The following is a 20,911-nucleotide window of genomic DNA, read 5'->3' as shown; positions in this document are numbered from 1 at the left end:
GCTGGGGTTCTGAAGCTGTCTGCTATCTGAATTTCAGATTCTCTAGGCATGTCTGGAAAATTTTCTTTCATAATTTCATGCAGAAGGGCCTCTGTGCCCTTGGAGGCCACTTCATCGTTCTCAGAAATCCCTATAATTCTTATATTGTTTTTTTTGAATTATCTGAGAGCTCTCTGAGTGAGTGATCCATTTTTGCTCTCCATTTCTCTTCCTCTTTGAGAGATTGGGAGCATTCGAAGACTTTATCTTCAATGTCAGAAATCCTTTCTTCTGCTTGCTCCATTCTGTTGCTGAGGGATTCTACTGTATTTTTCATATCTTTGAGGGCTGTAAATTCTTGCTTCAGTGTGTCTAAGTCTTTGGTGGTTTTGTCTTTAAATTCGTTAAATTCTTGAGACAACTTTTGAATTTCTCCTCGAATTCCTAATTCCATTTTATTAATCTTGTCTGCAATCCAAATTCTGAATTTGATTTCTGACATCTCAGCCAGTTGTTTATGAATGGGATCTTCAATCACATCTGCCGTATCTTTTCTTGGGGGGGGGGGTTGATCTATTCTGGTTATTCATGTTACCAGAGTTTTTCCGCTGATTCCGCCCCATGGTTATTTTAGTCCCTTTGGTTTTTCCCCTGGGGCTTTATCGAGGGGCCGTACAGTGTTGTGGCCTGAGAAACTGGGACCCTGTCTGGTGTGGTGGAGCAAAGTGGTTCTGTCTTGTTTTCAGCTGGTTTCTGTTCGATCCTATTGCAACTTCTACTCTGGCTTGAAGTCTCAGCTGTGTGGAAAAATCAGCAATTAAGTCACCCCGCCCGCCCACCTCTGGCCCCAGTTGGAAAAGGAGAATCAAACCTTCCTACAACCGCACACCCAGGGCACCGCCTGAAAAGTCCTCAGTCTATTAGCCCAGTTCAAAAGGTCCAAATCAACTGTCTCAATTGGCACCTGTCTCGGGTGGGAGAGTTCAAGAGGTCTCTGGGAACTGGATCACAGGGGCCTGGTGACTCCTCTGACATGGCTCACCCCAGTGCAGCGTGGAGTCAGGAGGAGCCACCCAGCAAACAGAGCAGTCTGGGAAGGTTGACGTCTCCTTCCCCACTTTGCCCCTCCGTCGGACCCAGTCACTGGTATCTCTGCAGATGGCTAACCCAGTTGCCTGCAGTGTACAGACACTCCAGGGGTTTGCACCTGCCTGAATCGCAAGGAAGTCTGCCAGGCCCCCACAGACTGCCGCTCTCTAGCAGGAGGAGATGGGGCCTGACATCTTTGAGTGCTTGATGCAGGTGATGGGAAGGAGGTGTTCACTCAGGCTTAGCCCCATCCCTGATGGATGCTGCTAACAGAACAGAACAGACAACTTTGCGGGGTTCTGTCTCTGTTCCTGCCGAAATCGCCTGCAGATGACGGGCTGTTCTGAGTACAAACGTCTTTGCTGCTGGAGGTTTGTGTCCTCTTTGCTACTGGAGGTTTGCGTCCGATCACCTCTCTGGGTCGGCCCCGCCCTGGAAGCTTCCCAGGTTTGTGAGCAGTGTCAGGAAATCCCCCGCTCACCGGTGGCCTCCTCTGGTTGCCCAGGGAGACAGGGGGTGTGGCCTCAGAATATCCAGAAGTGAGCGTTCTGCCGTTAAAGAAAAAACGGCTGTTGATCTACCTCCAGGGAACTGCTGCTCTGGTGTGGGAACTCAGCCGACCCTTTTCTCCTCTGTCTCATGCCCCAGAGTCAGCACTGAGTGGCCGCAGTTTATGCTGGGTCCACACCCCTCAAGAGATCCCCCAAGAATCCGAACTCTTGGGGGATAGGCCCCCAGACCCCGATTGGTAGTGGGGGGGAAGCTAGAGTTTCATTCTGTTTTATGCCCGCCTGGGGAGGGCTTTTGCACTGCACCACAGGGAAGTGCCTCCAAGGCTTGATTTCCCCTCAGCAGAGTGCCCTCTCCTTGCTCACGTGTCTTATAGTCAGCGCTGACCTGACGCAGCTCGGGCACTGTGCACTCCCCTCTAGAAATCACCCAAGGATCTAAATTCCTGGGGGATAGGCCTCCAGACCCCGAGTGAGAGTAGGGACTCTCAGCTCTCAGCGGGGAAGCTAGAGTTTTATTCAGTTTTGTGCCCGGCCCCGTAATGTTGCCTGGGGAGGGCTGCTGCACCTAATCCCCAGGGAAGTGCCGCCGAGGCATGACTCCCCCTCAGTAGAGTGCTTTCTCCTCGCCCACGTGTCTCAGAGTCAGTGCTGACCAGTCACGGCTGGGGCACTGTGTGCTCCCCTCGAGAAATCACCCAAGGATCCGAACTCCTGGGGGACAGGTCCCCAGACCCCGAGTGAGAGTGGGGGGGAAGCTAGAGTTTCATTCAGTTTTATGTCTGGCTGTATTGATGCACGGGGAGGGCTGCTGCACCGCACCACAGGGAAGTGCCGCCGAGGCGTGACTCCCCCTCAGCCCGGTGCCCTCTCCTCACTCGCGTGCCTCAGAGTCAATGCTGACCAGTCGCAACTCGGGGACTGTCCACTCCCCTTGAGAAATCACTCAAGGATCCGAACTCCTGGGGACAGGCCTCCAGACCTCAGTGGGCGGGAGGGGAGTGTTGGGTATTCAGGGTTGCCGGCAAAGGATTTTTAAAGTTTTATTCAGTTTTATGCCCGGCAGGAGAACACCACGGCACCCCAGTAGGGGAGGTAGGTCCAGTTTTTAGAAGGTCTCTCCCGTGGAGTGTAGTGGGAGGGCCTTTAATTTCTGCCCGCTTGTTTAATTGTGGGGTTCTTGAGCCGGTCTCATGGGGGAGGGGGACTCCCGTCCGCTTGGTGGTGGATTTTGTACCTTTTGTTTGCGTCCTTGTGATCACAGTTTGCCTCAGCGGTGTTGATGTGCGTTCTTCAACCTTCTCTCTTGGTGAGGCTCAAGTCCACCAGGATACTTACTAAATTCCTGTCCCTTAACTCTCCTTCTGGACGGGAGCCTCTGTTGAAAGCTGGCTTCAGTCCGCCATCTTGTCTCCCTCCCCCCATATTTGAATTTAATTGAGATATTCTCTTGTGCGAACATGTTATTTGTTAATTTATTGGTTCCATTAAGTAATGAGTACATATGATGCTTGTTTGTCCACTCTTGTAATACTTCGCTTAGGAGGATATTTTCCAAATTGATCCAAATTGATCCAAGTGGTTACAAAAGATACTACCTGTCCATCTATTTTTATTCCTAAGAACTAAAAGTAGACCTACCATTTGATCCTGCAATCTCATTACTAGATATCTATCCAAAAGAAAAAAAAGACATTTTGCTATAAGGATATTTTCACTCAAATATTATAGCAGCACAATTCACAATTTTAAAGATCTGGAAACAGCCCAAGTACTCTTCAACACATGAACAGATTAATAAATTGAGGTATACGTATACTGTGGAATACCAATTAGAAATATGTTTGTTGTTTTACCAGTGTGTATTAGCTTTGCTCGCACATACACATATACATGCACATATGCAAACCAATTCAAAACGTTTTCTAAGAGCATATGTGTGTTTATTACCAGGGTACATAATTTCTAGGGACATTTTAACGAAGGAACTGTGTATGGACTTCCTCACTTCTACGTAGTTCTAAGTGAGAGATACGTAAGTAGGTTTCTCCTAAGACAGTGGTTCTCAACCTTCCCAATGCCGTGACCCTTTAACACAGTTCCTCATGTTGTGCTAGTAGCAATGAAAATAATTTTATGGTTGGGAGTCACCACAACATGAGGAATGTATTAAAGGGTCATGGTGTTAGTAAGGTTGGGAACAACTGTCCTAAGATATGCTACACAGTTATGGTAACATATTTGAACTCTTGAAGCCATTATCTACTATGTCATTGCTGTTTGCAAGGAGATGAGTCTAGACATAACTGGTAATATATTTGAACTCTTTGAAGCCATTTTCCACTATGTCATTGCTGTTTGCAAGGAGATGAGTCTAGACATTAGTTTCATATTCTCTCTTTATCTTTCTTTCTGTGTCTGATTCTCAAGATACAAGATTAACCACAAAATCTATGTTTAGAGAAAAGGCGGATAAGGCCATATTGGATTTGCTTGGTCTTGATGCTATAGATGATGGGATTCATTAAAGGAGGGAAGAGAAAGTAGACATAGCTCATAATGATGTGGACCACCTTTGGAACATTCCTCCCAAATCTGTGGATGAATGTCAGACCAATGACTGTGACGTAGAAGATGAGCACACAACTAACATGGGAAATACAGGTGTTGAGTGCTTTGGCCCTCTCTTCACCAGAGGCAATGCCTATAACAGTCTTAACAATTAGAATATAGGAGAAAATGATAATAAGGGAGTCTAAGAAGTTTGTGAGACACATAAGTATTACAGGGTAAAGTCTATTGAAAGTTATATCAGCACAGGCCAGTTTCATGACTTCTTGATGAAGGCAGAAAGGATGAGAAAGAATATGAGATTGGCAATATGAAAATGAAAAAAGACGTACAATTAAAGGTATGATGGATAAAAAACCCCTCAGAAAAATCCCCACTCCTAACTTTACCACTTGAGTATTGCTGAGAATAGATGCGTACCTCAAAGGATTGCGGATGGCAATGAAGCGATCATAGGCCATGGCAAGGAGGATACCTGATTCTACAGCAGAGAGGGAGTGAATGAAGTAGGCTTGCAAGAAGCAGCCTGCATGGCTAATTTCCCTGTGATTTGTCCACAAGACGCCCATCACTGTGGGCATAGTAGTCAATGTCACCATGATGTCTGTGCCTGCCAGCATGGCAAGGAAATAGTACATGGGTTTGTGAAGACTTTGGTCATCCTTGATAAGATAGAGGAGTGCACCATTGCCAAGAAGAATAGAGACATAGACTGCAAAGAAGGAGAAGGAGATCCAATGATGAGCTCCCGGTAGCCCTGGGAAACCAGTCAGCAAAAAGGGGGCCTCACTGATATTGGGCCACATAGTGTCAACAAGTAGAGAGCAGCTTTCTTGAAACCTTGAAAACAGGAACGTGGATGTGTCTTGGTAATATATGACAGTAACTTCAATCAAAATCTTCAAAATTGGGAATAATTTCTAGGTGTGGTAAAGACAAGTCTGCAACTACTTTCATACTTTCAGAAGTAGGCAAGCTGTATGAGAGATGAGAAATGATGATCATCCCCTAATTAGAAAAAAAGACTAAGTTAACAGTTAAAATTTTGCCAAATTAAAGAAATTTTTCATTAATATTTCTAATGCATAAGGCCTAACTGTTATGTGAGTGCTTAAAATATCTAAACAACTGTGATCAAAACACAAACTAAAATATAGCATATTAATATTGATAACAATCTTTTTAACTGCTTTTCTACTTCAAATTGCTAACTACTTGGCGATAAGTAATTTGAATTTATTTTTATCTTTCACAATTGTGTTGAAGACATGCTTTTACGATTTAATAAAACTTTCATTTTTTGTAATACAAATATTATGCTTTTCAATTTCAAAACATTGTGGTTGTACAAACATTCTTGGTTACATTGATCACTTTTGTAATGCTTGAGTCAGGACCACAGATGTGCCCATCACTCAAATAGTGTTCATTACATCCATTAGGTAGGTTTTCATTCAACCCCTCGTCCCCTTACTCCCTGCTTGATTTCCACTGAGTTGTACTTCCCTTCTGAAACTGAACATTATTATGTTATGTAGAACAACATGCATCCCCATCACTTCCAATAAATTGCTTTGTCATTCCAACAGTTATGACTTTACTTGAACTTGGCTGAAAAAAGTGGGGGCCACACCAGCCACAGCTAACAAGCTCACAGACTTATCAGACATGCAGCCTCGGACAACACCCACTCCAATCTATGAAACCAAAACATGCATTTTACCTTGATCCTTAAATGATCTAGTGCACAGCAATGTCTGAGAAGCTCTGCTCTAAGCAATTGGTATCTAATTCATCTATGCAGATAAACACCTTTTGATACTTCGACGTGGTTGATTCTGTTATCCACTCCAAATATTTTTATATAATTTTTAAAAGTTACTTCTTCTCCATTACAGTTCTCTTTTCTGCCTCTTTTCCTTTACTAATCTAGACATTCGTTTCATATTTTCTCTTTATCTCTTTCTGTGTCTGATTCTTCAGATACAAGGTTAACTATGAAATCTATGTTTAGAGAAAAGGTGGATAAGGCCATAATGGATTTGCTTTATCTTGATGCTATAGATAAAGGGATTCATTAAAAGAGGAAAGCGAAAGTAGGCATATCTCATGATGATATGGACCACCTCTGGAACATTCCTCCCCAATCTGTGAATGAGTGACAGACCAATGCCTGTGCCAAAGAAGATTAGGACAGAAGAAATGTGGGAGATACAGGTGTTGAGTGCCTTGGCCCTCTCTTCACCAGAGGCAATGCCCAGGATAGTCCTGAGAATTAGAATATAGGAGAAAAGGATAATCAGAAAGTCTAAGAAAGTTGTTAGACAAATTAGAATTACTGGGTAAAGTTTATTGAAAGTTATATCAGCACAGGCCAATTTCATGATGTCTTGAAGGCAGAAAGCATGGGAAAGAACATGAGAGTGGCAATATGAAAATGAAAAAAGACGTACAATTAAACATCTGATGAGTACAAAACCCTCAGAAAAATCCCCACTCCGAACTTTACCACTTGAGTATTGCTGAGATGCATACCTGAAAGGATTGTGGATGGCAATGAAGTGATCATAGGCCATGGCAAGGAGGATATCCGATTCTACAATAGAAATGGAGTGAATAAAGTAGGCTTGCAAGAAGCAACCTGCATGGCTAATTTCCCTGTGATTCACCCACAAGATGCCCATCTCTGTGAGCATAGTGGTCAATGTCCCCATGATGTCTGTGCCTGCCAGCATAGCAAGGAAATAGTACATGGGTTTTTGAAGACTTTGGTCATCCTTGATGAGATAGAGGAGTGCACCATTGCCAAAAAGGATATAGTCATAGGCTGCAAGAAAGGGTATGGAGATCTGATGATGAGCTATCTGTAGTCCTGGGAATCCAGTAAGCAAAAAGGGGGCCTCACTAATATTGGTCCACATAGTGTTTCCATAGGTAGAGAACGGTTTGCTTGAGTCTTTGAAGCCAGGAACCCAGATTCTTCAGTGACAATATATCACAATAGGCTAATTGCAATCTTCGTACTCAAGGATAATTAATTAGCATGATTAATTTGAGTCTGCAACTGTTTTTCTGCAAAATAACTATAGTCATGTTCAGAGTATTAGAGATGAGAAATGATATTTCTCTAATTGGAGAAAAACATTAAGGTACTAGTTAAATTTTTAATAAAAGAAAAATTTATATTAATTTTTCTTAAAACATCAGTTACAATGTTGTATGGGTGCTTAAAAATATTTGCAACACAGTGATTAAAAAAAAATAAACACGACACTTGGCACTTGTAGCACAGGGGTTACAATGCCAGCCATATACACTGAGGCTGGCAGGTTCTAAACCAGCCCAGGCCAGCTAAGACAACAATGACAAATATCTTTGTTATAATGTGATTTTTGGTCTTCTGGATATATACCTAGTAGAGGAATTGTAAAGTATCTCAAGAATGGAAGAAAGAGTATCCAATGTACTCAGCCCTACTATGAAACCAATTTATAGCTTTCTTTTTTTTTATTAAATCAGCCGAGTACATTAATGTGATCATGGGGCACCATACACTAGTTTCATAGACCGTTTGACACATTTTCATCATACTGGTTAACATAGCCTTCCTGGCATGCTATAACCCAATTATAGTCCAATAATATGGGGAAAGGAGAGAGGGTGGGGAGGGGATGAGGGAGGAGCGACCACACCTAGGGTGTGAAGGGAGGGTAATCGGTGGGACCACACGTATCGTGCATCTTACAAGGGTACATGTGAAATTTACTAAATGTAGAAGATAATTGGATTAGCACAATAACTGGGAAAATGAGAGAGCTATGTTAACCAGTTTGATGAAAATATTTCAAATTGTATATAAAACCAGTACATTGTACCCCATGAATGCATAAATGTACGCAGCTACAATTTAATTTTAAAAAATAAAATAAAACACAATGACAACTGCAACAAAAAATAGTAGGATGGTAGGATGTTGTGGCGGGAGCCTATACTCCCAGTTACTTGGGAGGCTGAAGCAAGAGAATTGCTTAAGCCCAAGAGTTGGAGGTTGCTGTGAGCTGTAATGCCACAGCACTCTACCCATAAAAAAAAAAAAAGCAAGATAAATATGTTCAAATTGGTAATATTCTTGTTTAACTGTATTCTTGCTTTGATTGCTGACTTTTGGAACATCTTTAAATTTGACCTTAGTTTTATATTTCATGATTATGAAACACATAAATACATTTTCTTTTCAGTTAATAAAAACTTTTTTTAATTAAATGTCATTGTCTTATGGAGCACAGTGTTTTATGCCATCACTTTCGATTAATAGTTTGTCATTACAACACCTACCTTTATTCTTACAGTTAGCTACCAGATGTTTGGGCTGCAGACTAATTTCAATCCACAAGCACAGAGACTTGTCAGACATGCCGCCTAAGACCACATCCCTTACCCTACATACTGAATCGCAATTGCCATTTTGTCATGATTCCCAGATGATTCACATCACATCCATCCATGGAAATGGAAACTTTTGATTCCTGGTTGATTCCCTCATTCTTTCCATAGATCTTGTCATTTTTCTTTTAAATTGCTCCTTCACCATTCACTGGTTCTCTTTCTGCCTCTTGTACTTTCCAAAATCATTCGACATAATTAATTACTTAGATTCATCCTCCGCACCTTTCCTTCAGCATGCCCCTCCTTGCGGAGCTGCTGCAGCTCTGTGACTGGGAGCATTCTCATGTTGCCCCAGCCTAATGATGCCAGTCTTCCCAACTATTCACTTTTTTTTTTTTATTTCCACAATCCAAAGACAATTCACTAAGAAGAATATGTTCCAGCTCCATCCATGTAAACATGAAAGAGGTAAAGTCTTCATCTTTCTTTAAGGCTGCATAATATTCCATGGTGTACATATACCACAATTTATTAATCCATTCGTGGATCAATGGGCACCTGGGCTTCTTCCATGACTTAGCAATTATGAATTGGGCTGCAATAAACATTCTGGTACAAATATCTTTGTTATGATGTGATTTTTGGTCTTCTGGGTATATGCCCAGTAGAGGAATTACAGGATTGAATGGCAGATCTATTTTTAGATCTCTAAGTGTTCTCCATATCTCTTTCCAAAAGGAATGTATTAATTTGCATTCCCACCAGCAGTGCAAAAGTGTTCCCTTTTCTCCACATCCACGCCAACATCTCTGATCTTGGGATTTTGTGATATAGGCTAGTCTCAGTGGAGTTAGATGGTATCTCAAAGCAGTTTTGATTTGCATTTCTCTGATGATTAAAGATGATGAGCATTTTTTCATATATCTGAAGGCTGCACGCCTGTCTTCTTCTTAGTAAAGTATCTCAAGAGTGGAAGAGAAAGTACCCAATGTACTCAGCCCTACTATGAGACTAATTTAGGGTTTTCATATGAAAGCTATAACCCAGTTACAACCTAAGAATAGGGGGTAGGGGGAAAGGGAGGGGAGGGAGGAGGGAGGAGGGTAGAGGGAAGGGGATTGGCGGGATTACACCAGCGGTGCATCTTACAAGGGTATATATGAAACTTGGTAAATGGTCTGTGAAGCTAGTGAATGATGTCCCATGATCATATCAATGTACACAGCTATGATTTAATAAAAAAAAAACCCACTTCACCTCCTCTTGTGCAATCTTATTATACCATAAATTCTGAAGCCTAAGGGGAAGTCTATGGTACTGAGCCATCTCCTTCATAAGATAGTCTTAGTATCAGAAATGAATAAGAATCAGAACAAATCACAAAGAATCTGACTCTTGTCTCAGGTAATGCTCTGATGCTACATCTGTGTCAGATTTGTGCTGATTGAGATTGAAATCACCAAAGCCAAGAATCTTGTAAAATTATAACACATTGAAATTTTATAGAAGACTAAGTTATGATTATTATATAAATGTTGTTCCACTTCTAGGAGGTTTTTTTATGTTTAAAAGCATGGATGGTAGAACAATGTATAAGGGGAAGAAAAATGCAGATTAGAGAGATTGTAACATAATGATATTTTTCTTCAAGGGTAGTAACATCAGAAGACCAAAGATATATGATTCATTTTAAAAGTAATTTAGAATGATAATCAAACTAGATTGTTAGACCACACAATCTTTGTACAAATTTTCTGATCTCTTCTTTGGAAATTTATCAGATCATCACAAGAATAGGCAATAAATTATTCAATAACAAAAACACAACATGTGTTTTTTTTATTTCTTTTTTCTTTTTCTTTTATTTTACAAGATGGAAAATGAGCTTACATATCCCTCTACCATTAGGTTTGGGTGATTAAAATTAAAACAGGGAAGTCTAATGTAGCCATAAGAATATAAAAGACTTTCTCTGAGAATTTTTGGTATAAAAAGGAAACACAGGAAAATTCTACCTAGGACTGAGAGGCTTTTGATATTTTTTGATATTTTGATATTGCCTAGAAGCAACTGTGTAGGTCTTCTAGAAGCACAAGATACTGTCATAAAACTGAGGCCCACTGTAGCCAATTTCATCAGAAATGGAATCATAGTGCATGCATCCTCTCAAGGCTACATTATATGGCAAAATTCCTTGAAGGCAGCTTGACTATTTATTGAAAAGTGGCTCAAAGGGGAAGGGCACCGGTCCCATATGCTGGAGGTGGTGGGTTCAAACCCAGCCCCAGCGAAAAAACACACACTCACACACAAATAGATAAATAAAATAAAATCTAAAAAAAAAAGAAAGAAAAGAAAATTATATCAGAAGCATAAGAACTAGGTTATTTGGATCAAGGTCTGGCAGAGATTGTTGAGAAATTGTTATGCAGCTCTCAATTCAATTCAGTACCTGCATTTTCTCTAGCAATTACCTACCATTGGTAGTGTCCTTACTTATTGATATCTGATGATTGTTCTTTCAAGGGTGCCTTATACATGAAGGTATAAACAACCTGTAGAAGCACTGTTTCTTACTATCATCTTGGACTTAAAGGTTGCTATTTTGTCTAAGCACAGTATTAGTGATTACATACCACATGACTGTCACTGTGTTGATTGGTGAGAAAACCATTTAATAAACACAGTCTGTCCTAAAGAAGCTCTCAATGTAGAGATGAAGCTTTTAATTGGGCTTAATTTTCTCTTTACAGTTTTATGCTATATATTGCCCAGTGTCTCAATAGGATCCACAATGCTAAAAATAACCGTAGATCCGAGGCTTGCATCTGGCCTCATTCTAGATGTTCTATCTACATGATTTTCACATGATCATATTTTTCTATATGCACAAAGATCCTAGACTTGTAAGGACACTCTCCCTAATACACATACTCTCTCTCACATATACTCATATGTTCACCAAAATGGCCCATCATGCTCAGTCTGAAAAATTAACATGACTGAACAGACATGGGGTAGTGAAAGAGACAGAGGAAACTTGGACGTATGAAGAAAATATAAGTAGGAAAAGATCTGGATTCAAGAAAAACATATGTCTGGTCAATCTTTCACTCAGTCTAAATAAACAAGTGAATAAAGAAGACAAATGTGATTCCTCTATTCCCCATTTTTTCATTTTATAAATTTCCTTCTTCCCCCCAGACTAGGACGGTGCTAGAGTGACAGGATAGATGTCAGAGTTTTTTCTAGTGAGTCCTAATGACAACTACCAATGACTCTGCTGAGAGAAGTTCTTTGAACACATGTGTGCACGTGCACACAGAGATATACTTGTAAAGATCTACTATTTGGACCTAATAAAAAGCTATAAACATCTACCTAGAGCAGTGGTTCTCAACTTGTGGGTCACAACCCACAGGAACTGTAGTAAAGGGCCGCAGCATTAGGAAGGTTGAGAACCACTGACCTAGAGAAATGAATAAGAATATATAATGCCACATATGTGTATTATTCAGCACATTCAGAATTATTCTTAGGCCAATTTCAGACTCCTGAGTTAGAAATTTCAAGTCTAGCACGCTTTCTTTGTATACTTCTTCTTATGAAGGAATAAAATAATCTGTGTTGTAGTTTTTCTCACCTCAGCTGGATCTTCACCTGCAGGCAGACCTCTACAAACATCCTTACACTGTTTTGACTGAATCTCACATCAAGAGGGAGAGGATCCACTCCATATTTCTGCTCCTGGCACTCGCCCACTCACACTCTTGTTGCTGGAGGAGGGACCTATTCTGCCCCACTGGAGAACTCATTGCAGGTGAGTCCCTTATTTCTGTTCCCCATAGAACTTTGTTTAAAATCTCATGTATATGAAAGTCAACTCTCCAAGGTAGAACCTTTCCAGACTCTCAGGAGACCCCTTGATATCTCCTCCCTCTCTCCTCTGCCCTGGAGGAGTTGGGACACTGAATTGATGTCCTTAAGACTTTCAGGTGTTTCCCTAAGGATGAGTGTGGACAACTGGAATATCAAATGCCAGCTGATGCAGGGATGCCAGGGTTTGGTTATGCAAGACACAGATGCTGAGCATCAGCTTTTACGAAACCCATTCATGTCCTTCCCTTTATTTATCTCAAAGATCAATGTATATCATGTATCCTCAATGGTCACATGTGCCGTTGCTTGTCCTGGTACTTATGAATTCAGATTGCATTTTTGTATTTTCTGTGATTTGGAAAAATCACTTCTAATCCACAGGAAACTCCATGGATCTATGAACACCCATGTATGTGAAGACATCCAACTATACACCTTAAAATTACATTATGTTTCAATCATTGACCATTTTGTGCCTTCTACATGATGAGAAATGTGTTCTTTTTATTCATAAGATATAAACGTCCTGTGTAATATGAATAAAATTTATCATAAATTTTAATAGCACTATCATTACTGCATAGATGGCAACACACTAAGGAGAGACCATAAAAAATATCTCTGGGGTCCCGGAAAATGGCCCACCAAACTATTTAACCTGAGAATCAAGCAATTAGAATGATAAGAAATATGGTAGTTGGAGGTAATATAGAGTTCAGCTCTATTAAGAAAGAACAAGTTGCACAGTCTATGGGATAAGGAAAGTATAACAAATTCAAATACAAAGAATTCTAGTAAAGCTAGAAAAATAAAAGATAAGGTGAAATTTACAAAAAGTATATCTGTGGTAAAAAGTTTTCATTGTGAGGGTCTTACAAATACTGTAAGGTGTTTGAACTTTATCCTATAAATTATGAGTATAAAGTAAGGTCATGATCAGCTAATCAATTGTTTATTTTGATTAAAGAATGAAGAACATATCAGAAGAGTAAATGAGGAGGGTATACGAAACAATTGCTATTATATAATCGAGTGAGAAATAGTGTTGGTGTAGATGTGAAGGCCTGTTGCCAGTAAGGTTGGATAGAAGTAGATGGAAGAGAGAGCCCATGATTTGGAAAGAAGAGAACTTGGTGATTGACTAAAATGGTTCCTTAAGGAGAGAGAATAAAAAAAACATGACCTATACATTTTTTTTTTCTTACTATGTCACCCTCAATAGAGTACTCTGGCATCACAGCTTATAGCAACTTCAAACTCTTGGGCTTAAGCGATTCATTTGCTTCAGCCTCCCAAGTAGCTGGGACTCTAGGCACCCACCACAATGCCTGGATATTAATGACCTATGCATTCTGATTTTATGTTGGTGGAGAGTAGCTCTACAGGAATTACAGAAAGAGCACAACTTTATTAATTATAAATAGTTATGTGTTGATTGGTTCTTCTGCACTAAGTATTGTTCCACATACTGTATTTCAAGTAAAGGAGAAGAATCAGCTCAGTTTTGGACATTCTGTGCCTGTAAGCAGTCAGGTAGACGTGTCACCTCCGTGGTTGTATATGGGTACCTTGAGTTTAGAGAAGTACTCTAAGCAGACAAGACTTGACAATAATCAGTAATACAATTACATTAGATTATAAACTTTACTTCATATTACTAGAATTATTCTTAAGAGCATGGGCTGTGGAGCCAGTCTCCCTGACTGTGAAACCCAAGTCAAATTCTCACAGCCTTTGTGTCTGTATATACTCAGCACTGCAGTTCCTCATTTGTGAAATGGGGGTGACAGGAGTTATTTAAAACATTACTGTTGACTAAATATCTCTAAGAACAATGGTAAAAATTATATAAATTAATATATGTAAGTGGAAACATAAGTGTGAAAAAATTAAGAACATAGACAGGGTGGAGACAAGATGGCTGACTGAAGCCAGCTTTCCACAGAGGCTCCCATCCAGCAGGAGAGTTAAAGGACAGAAATTTAGCAAGTAACCTGGAGAATTAGAGCTGTACCAAGAGAGGTTGAAGAATGTACATCAACCCCTGCTGAGGCAAACTACAAACCCAAGGTACAAAAAAAAGATACAAAATCCATCACCAAGCGGACAGGGGTCCCCTCCCCGATGACAATGGCTCAGAGTACCCATAAACAAAAAAGCAGAGTTCAAAAGTCCTCCCATTATACTACATGGGAGAGACCCTCTAAAAACTGGACCTACTTCCCCTACTAGGGTGGCATGGACGCTCTCCTGCCAGGCATAAAACTGTGTAAAACTGTATATACTCTCTACCTGCAATTCTGAGCTCCCAGCACTCCCCTCCACTCTCACTCTGTGGTCTGGAGGCCTGTCCCCTAGGAGTCCAGATTCATGGGTGTCTTCTCAAGAGCTATGGACAAGGCCTGGACTGTAGCTAGTCAGTGCTGATTCTGTGGCATGGTAGTGAGGAGAGGATGGTCAGCTGAGATGGAACCACACAGGAGCGGCGGTGCCCTGAGGCGCTGAGCAGCAGCTGTTTTTGGCAACAATAGGGCTCACCCCTGGATATTTTGGAGTCACACCCCCTGTCTCTCTGGGCAAAAATCAAAATTGTTATTCCATCCAGCAGAAGAAAATCATGCCATCAAAACACCTTTGTCTTTTTTCGATTTTCCACCTCAGGAAGAAGCTCTGTCATCCAAACTGCTTTTAAATTTGTCACTCCTAAATCCTGGAGCAAGTAAGCTCAGTAAATTTAGATGAAGCTCAACAATTCCTTGACATTTACCTTTCCTTGGTTCCAAATGAGATTGCTTGTTACAGTACTTGGCTTAGGCATTCGCGAAGTGATATTTTCTCACAAATGAGTACCGTTGGTGAATTCTTTCATCAGTAAGCTTTTATCTGCCTCATAAGTCTTACCAAGGAGTTATGTTTCTTGCTTCTGGAGCAATATAAGTCAAGTAAAAAAAAAATCTTTCATTTTAAGTGTCCAGTAGTAAGGTAAAAATGAGGGTATGAACTAGATATCCTTTCCATCTCTGGCTTTCTCTAAAAACATGTACCTGAGTAGCAAAATATGATACTCATAGTTTAGCAGAGAGATCTGAGGGTCTCTGTTGTCTTGTGTTAGTCTTGCATTCAAGAGTTGTCTCATCTTCAACCAGCCCATCTCCATAAAAAATAATAAATAAAAACCCCAACTGACTATTGTGGCATGTACTTATAGTCCCAAGGTAAGAAAATCACTGTAACCCACAGGTCTGGAGATGCAGTGACTTATGATGATGCCATTGTACTCAGGGTCACAGAGTGAGACTATCTCAACAAAAACAGAAACATAATAATATCATCTAATTTCTTTCTCTCTCTCTCTTTTTTTTTTTTGCCATGGCTGGGTTTGAACCCAACACCTGCCTCAGATGAGGCTGGCGCCCTACTCCTTGAGCCACAGATGCCACCCACATCTAATTTCTTATAAAAATATTATTGTAGTTTATGTAGATTTATATTTTATTGTGTGTGTGTGCATGTTTGTATACCAGGACTGTTCAAAAACCATCCAACCCTGTAATATGAAGAATAATATTAACAATCGCCATATACTTTCTGAACAGCCCTCATAGGTATATATAATCTTATGGGTTCTTTTATATATAAAGGGTGCCAAGAAAAGTATACACATTTTAAAAAAGGAAAAACTCTATTAAAATTGTAATACTCAATATATACCAATGTTTGTTAACTTGTATATTGTATCTCTTACAATTACAGAAGTCAAATGTGACTTGATTATTACAATTTTAATATAGTTTTTCTTTTCTTAAAATGTGTATACATCTTTTGGCACCTTCTGAGTTGTGTCTCCATGTGTACAGACAGACACACAAATAGATTTATATATACACACACGTATTTATATATTTTTATATGTGTAATTTATATACACATATTTTACATATGCATATATTTATATAGAGTGCATACGTGTGTGTGTATATATATATATATAGAGAGAGAGAGAGAGACAGAGAGAGACAGAGAGAGTGTCTTATTGGTTTTTTGTCTCTGGAGAACCATGACTAACAAGGGCTCATCTCATTTTATTCATTTTTGAGGTATGTTATCACTAATTGATATCACCTGTCAGCATAGTGGCATGCACTAGAAGTCGAGGAACATAAACTCCTAAATTTCCTATAAAATGTATTTGTCTATTATGAATAATAATGACTGAGAATTAAGGCTTTAAAATAAGAATATATTGACATTCTTTAAGTGGATATAATGACCTCTGTGTCTAATTTGCCTTATGAAATCTGCATCTTGGGTGAAGGAACCCAGAAATTATTTGATAATTAACTGAATAAAATTCATGTGACTCTTAACCTAGTGTAAATCCATTTTATTTGGAGAAGTGATATGTTAACTCATACCATATTTTTTTTTAGCCTGTCTCTAAGATTCCTTTTTCTCTTCCTGATTATTTTTAAGATTGGTTTCTTTCTTTTATCCACAGAAATGAAATGAACATTTAGACTTTCAGTTTCTAACTCAAAGTCACTATCCTCATGGTAAATTGTTCCTTCAAGTCTATACTATACAATTGTAATATTATATGGAAAAGAAAGGATAGTAAGGGTCAAAGCTTTTTTAAAGTTTATATTCTTATTCACCTTAGGTTTCCTATGACTACATGCTGCTTATTCTTCTCAATAGGCATCCATGAATTTAGGTATTAGGAAGCCCTTCTCCACACAAGTTATATGAATAATCAATTAGTCTTCAGTAATCATACTGGCTATATAAAGGAGGTCCAGGAATGTGAAGTCCACCCTGTCTCTGAACACAAGCGTATTTTCCATGTTTCCTGGGAGAGAGTGTTGTAAATAATTTGAAGTACTACCTCTGATAGTACTCAGCATTTACCACAGGAAGACTTGCAGAAAACCACAGGAAATTCTAAGTTTTGTGAAGATCCTTAACATGTTGAACTTCTATTATATTTATCTTGATTGATAAAATGGATTTTAAATAGAAATACATGTCCAAGTGGATTTCAGCCATTTTTAGGTCTGCTGTTCAAATAAGTATAGTTTTTTAATCTCTGAATCACTATTTTATTTTAAGTGATTGAAACTCAATTGAAGCTAGTTTGAACAAAAAAAAAAAGAAATACAAAAAGAAATCTTTATTAGGCTGTACAATCAAAGGGGAATTTGAACTATTCTTCTTAGGAAAGCATAGAATCAGAAACTCAAGGGGGCTTCGTTTTTTATTATTATTGTTTCTTTTTCTATAATTTATTCTCAACACTCATTATAGTTTGAGGTCACTCACTTGATGGAAAACATTATCTATCCTTAACAAGTCTAAACATTTCATGCTACTACTTGTGCCATAATAAAGACATGGTTTTTGTTATGATTTCACATCAAAAAATTCTAAAAAAGATTTTACTAAACTCAGGGGCTTGGAGATAAGATAAAAAAATATCAGTTGCTATAAGGAACCACATTTTTTTTTTTTTTTTTTGCTTCTATAAGCATAGTAGAGTTTAGGTAGAAAAATAGACTCTGCTAAGGATAGACTATTGTAGTAAAACACAATTCACACAGGCCTTATACTTAGAAGATATGAATTTGAATCACAACTATATCATTTAGTAATTTTATGTTCTTGGATGAGATATTTAACTTATCTTTAGTTTTCCCATCTAGAAAGTAGTGATGGGGAAAGGGTAGGGAGGAAGGGGGGAGATGGGTAGAGGGAGGGGCATTGAAAGGATCACACCTGTGGTGCATCTTACAAGGGTATATGTGAGGCTTGGTAAATGTGGAATGTAAATGTCTTAGCAAAGTAACTAAGAAAATGCCAGGAGGGCTATGTCAACTAATGTGATGAAAATGTGTCAAATGGTCTATGAACCAAGTGTATGGTGCCCCATGATCATATTGATGTACACAGCTATGATTTAATAAAAATAAATAAATAAATAAATAAAAAGAAAGTAGTGATAATATTGACCTCATGACATTATAATGAGTTTTAAAAAGTTGTGGATATTGCAGATAGAGCAGGAAAAGGGGGTGCATGTTTGGTTTCATGAATAATTTGAAGCAGAGCAAAAACTGCTTATCACATACACGCACTCACACTCAAAATAAAGTGATGCAGACAAAGCACCAAAGACATGAACAGTTTCTATTCTATGCAGTCCCCTCTCCTGGCTCACTGAAGACTTTTTCTGCTCTGGTTGGATGAAGACATGACCCTCATCTTTTAAGGATATTTTGACTTACATGTCCCTACATAAATCAGAAAAAAATTAATCAAATAAGAATGATATTGTTATATCCCCTGGGAAGTTCACACTTACAAAATGGAATCAGGTTATATGTACAGAAAGCAATCATTATTCCAAAAAAAAGTGGAAACCTATTTCCTCATTTCCTCAGACCTTTTTTTATATCAAAAGGAGGATGAGGGAACCATTTCCTCTACTCATGCAGACTAATTAGTCACTGGGAGATGATCTGGAGGTGGCACCAACATGAGAGCTAAGGATAAGAATGAGATCAAAGGTGGAAGAAGGTGCTGACTATATTTTTCTGTCATTTATCCATAGCTCCTCTTCTCAGATCCATTTGCTACAATTTGTAAATAGGTGCTATCTTGAAGAATAAATATGAATTTCAGTTTCTTGAAACAAAGTCATGATTATTTGAAGGACAAAGGCGAAACCAATGACCTGGTTAAGATGATAACTAATTATCAGACTTATCAAAAAATATTACACATTTCTTTGCAGAAAAATTCCCAAACTTCAGTAACCAAATGTATAAGTTTCCACTTTTTGTATATCTGCGGGGGAATTTATGAGAGTTAGAGATTGGATTTTACATAATATATTAAAGTCTATTTCATTTCACCCAAATTAACTCATTATTTCATATTCTTATGACTCTGTTCCTATCTACCAACCTTCTACCTCCACAAAAACATATGTTGCTTAAATTACAGAAATACCTACAGATGCCTAGAGCATTATTAATATTTTAATACCTGACAGAGAAATAAGATACAGGGATGTAAAAAAAAAAAAAAAAAAAAAACTGTTTAAAGACCTGGGCTTAAAGAGATACCTTCTGGAAATTTGAAGCTTTACTTAATAGCTATTTTCCAAGAGATCTGAGCATCCATAGTAGGTATGAGATTTCTTTATTCCTCTGCCAAACATCAGGGTTTTTATGTTCTATGAGAGAGATTGTGATTGTCTGACATCAGGTTCCAATTCTGTGAGTATGAAAAAGGTGAAGAATACCCTTCTGGATCTGCTTGGTCTTGACACTATATATTATAGGATTCATTAGTGGAGGGAACAGGAAATAGACATAGCTCATAATAAGGTGGACAATATGTGGAACCTGCTTTCCAAACCGATGAATCAGAGATAAGCCAATCACTGTGACATAGAAAACCAGGACACAGCATATATGGGAAACACAAGTGTTGAGTGCCTTGGCCCTCTCCTCTCTGGAGGCAATGCTCAGGATGCTCTTTAGTATCAACACATAGGAGATGAGAATAGTGAGAGAATCCAGCACAAATATGAGGATGACAAGCACTACTGGGTATAGTCGATTGAAGGTGGTATCAGCACAGGCCAGTTTGATGACATCCTGGTGAAGGCAGAATGCATGTGAAAGGACATGAGAGTGGCAATAGGGGAAAAAATAGAGTGGTGTTATTGGGGGTACAACAGATACAAATCCCCTCAGTAGAACTCCCACCCCAATCTTTACCACTCGAGCATTAGTAAGTATGGAAGTGTATCTAAGTGGGTTGCAGATGGCAATAAAACGGTCATAGGCCATGGCTAGTAAAATTCCAGACTCGACAAAGGAAAGGGAGTGAATAAAGTAGGCTTGGGAAAAGCAGGCTGCATTTCTAATCTCCCTGTGATCCAACCAGAGGACTCCCAGTACTGTGGGCATCGTGGTCAAGGTCAGTCCCAGGTCTGTGGCTGCCAGCATGGACAGGAAGTAGTACATAGGCTCATGAAGGTTGTAATCTTTCTTAATGAGAAAGAGGAGGATGCCATTGCCAAAAAGGACAGAGATATAGACGAAAAAGACAGGTGTGGAAATCCAGTGATGAGCTGCCTCCAGGCCTGGAAAACCAGTCAACAGGAAGGAATAGGAGCTGCTGTTCGGCCACATGCTGGGGTTATCCAGAAGAATTGATCTGATCTGTTTCTGTTGCTATTACCGACGTCAGCTCTACTTTCAAGGTTCACTCTGACTATCTTCCTCACAATTCTTTCTTAAAGGCAATAATGACATCAGTATGAGCTATTGTTTCTCAAAATATAATCTTAGAGCAATCTGTATTGTTTGTGTTCTTAAGCGCATGTTCCAGGGACCATTCCCCACCTGCTTAATAAAATTCTCAGAGTTTCAAAACGTGCGTTTTAGCTCACTCCCCAATAAAATTTTTATGCATTCAGCAATTTAGAT

General features: G+C 39.2%; 3 protein-coding genes across 3 annotated transcripts; all 3 read right to left on the bottom strand.

The window, feature by feature from the left end:
• Positions 1 to 4,015: 4,015 nt before the first annotated feature.
• Positions 4,016 to 4,957, bottom strand: LOC128564449 (olfactory receptor 51B2-like). Its single transcript, XM_053559925.1, has one exon. It carries the CDS (start codon positions 4,952 to 4,954, stop codon positions 4,016 to 4,018), a length of 939 nt encoding a protein of 312 aa, XP_053415900.1. The 5' UTR covers positions 4,955 to 4,957.
• A 1,182-nt stretch (positions 4,958 to 6,139) lies between these two features.
• Positions 6,140 to 7,069, bottom strand: LOC128566073 (olfactory receptor 51B2-like). The gene has a single exon (XM_053563004.1). It carries the CDS (start codon positions 7,067 to 7,069, stop codon positions 6,140 to 6,142), a length of 930 nt encoding a protein of 309 aa, XP_053418979.1.
• A 12,540-nt stretch (positions 7,070 to 19,609) lies between these two features.
• LOC128565423 (olfactory receptor 51B5) lies at positions 19,610 to 20,658 on the bottom strand. Its single transcript, XM_053561854.1, has one exon. The coding sequence runs from the start codon at positions 20,612 to 20,614 to the stop codon at positions 19,676 to 19,678; it is 939 nt and encodes a 312-aa protein (XP_053417829.1). The 5' UTR covers positions 20,615 to 20,658; the 3' UTR covers positions 19,610 to 19,675.
• Between the last annotated feature and the right edge of the window lie 253 nt (positions 20,659 to 20,911).

Source organism: Nycticebus coucang, chromosome 14, assembly GCF_027406575.1.
Source record: "Nycticebus coucang isolate mNycCou1 chromosome 14, mNycCou1.pri, whole genome shotgun sequence".
NCBI lineage: Eukaryota > Metazoa > Chordata > Mammalia > Primates > Lorisidae > Nycticebus > Nycticebus coucang.
The sequence above is the reverse complement of the archived record's forward strand: the minus strand, read 5'-3'. Positions and strand labels throughout refer to the sequence as shown.

Bases quoted from the DNA above. Each gene is read 5' to 3' on its own strand.
- LOC128566073 (XM_053563004.1), bottom strand. From the start codon at position 7,069: ATGTGGACCAATATTAGTGAGGCCCCCTTTTTGCTTACTGGATTCCCA.
- LOC128564449 (XM_053559925.1), bottom strand. From the start codon at position 4,954: ATGTGGCCCAATATCAGTGAGGCCCCCTTTTTGCTGACTGGTTTCCCA.
- LOC128565423 (XM_053561854.1), bottom strand. From the start codon at position 20,614: ATGTGGCCGAACAGCAGCTCCTATTCCTTCCTGTTGACTGGTTTTCCA.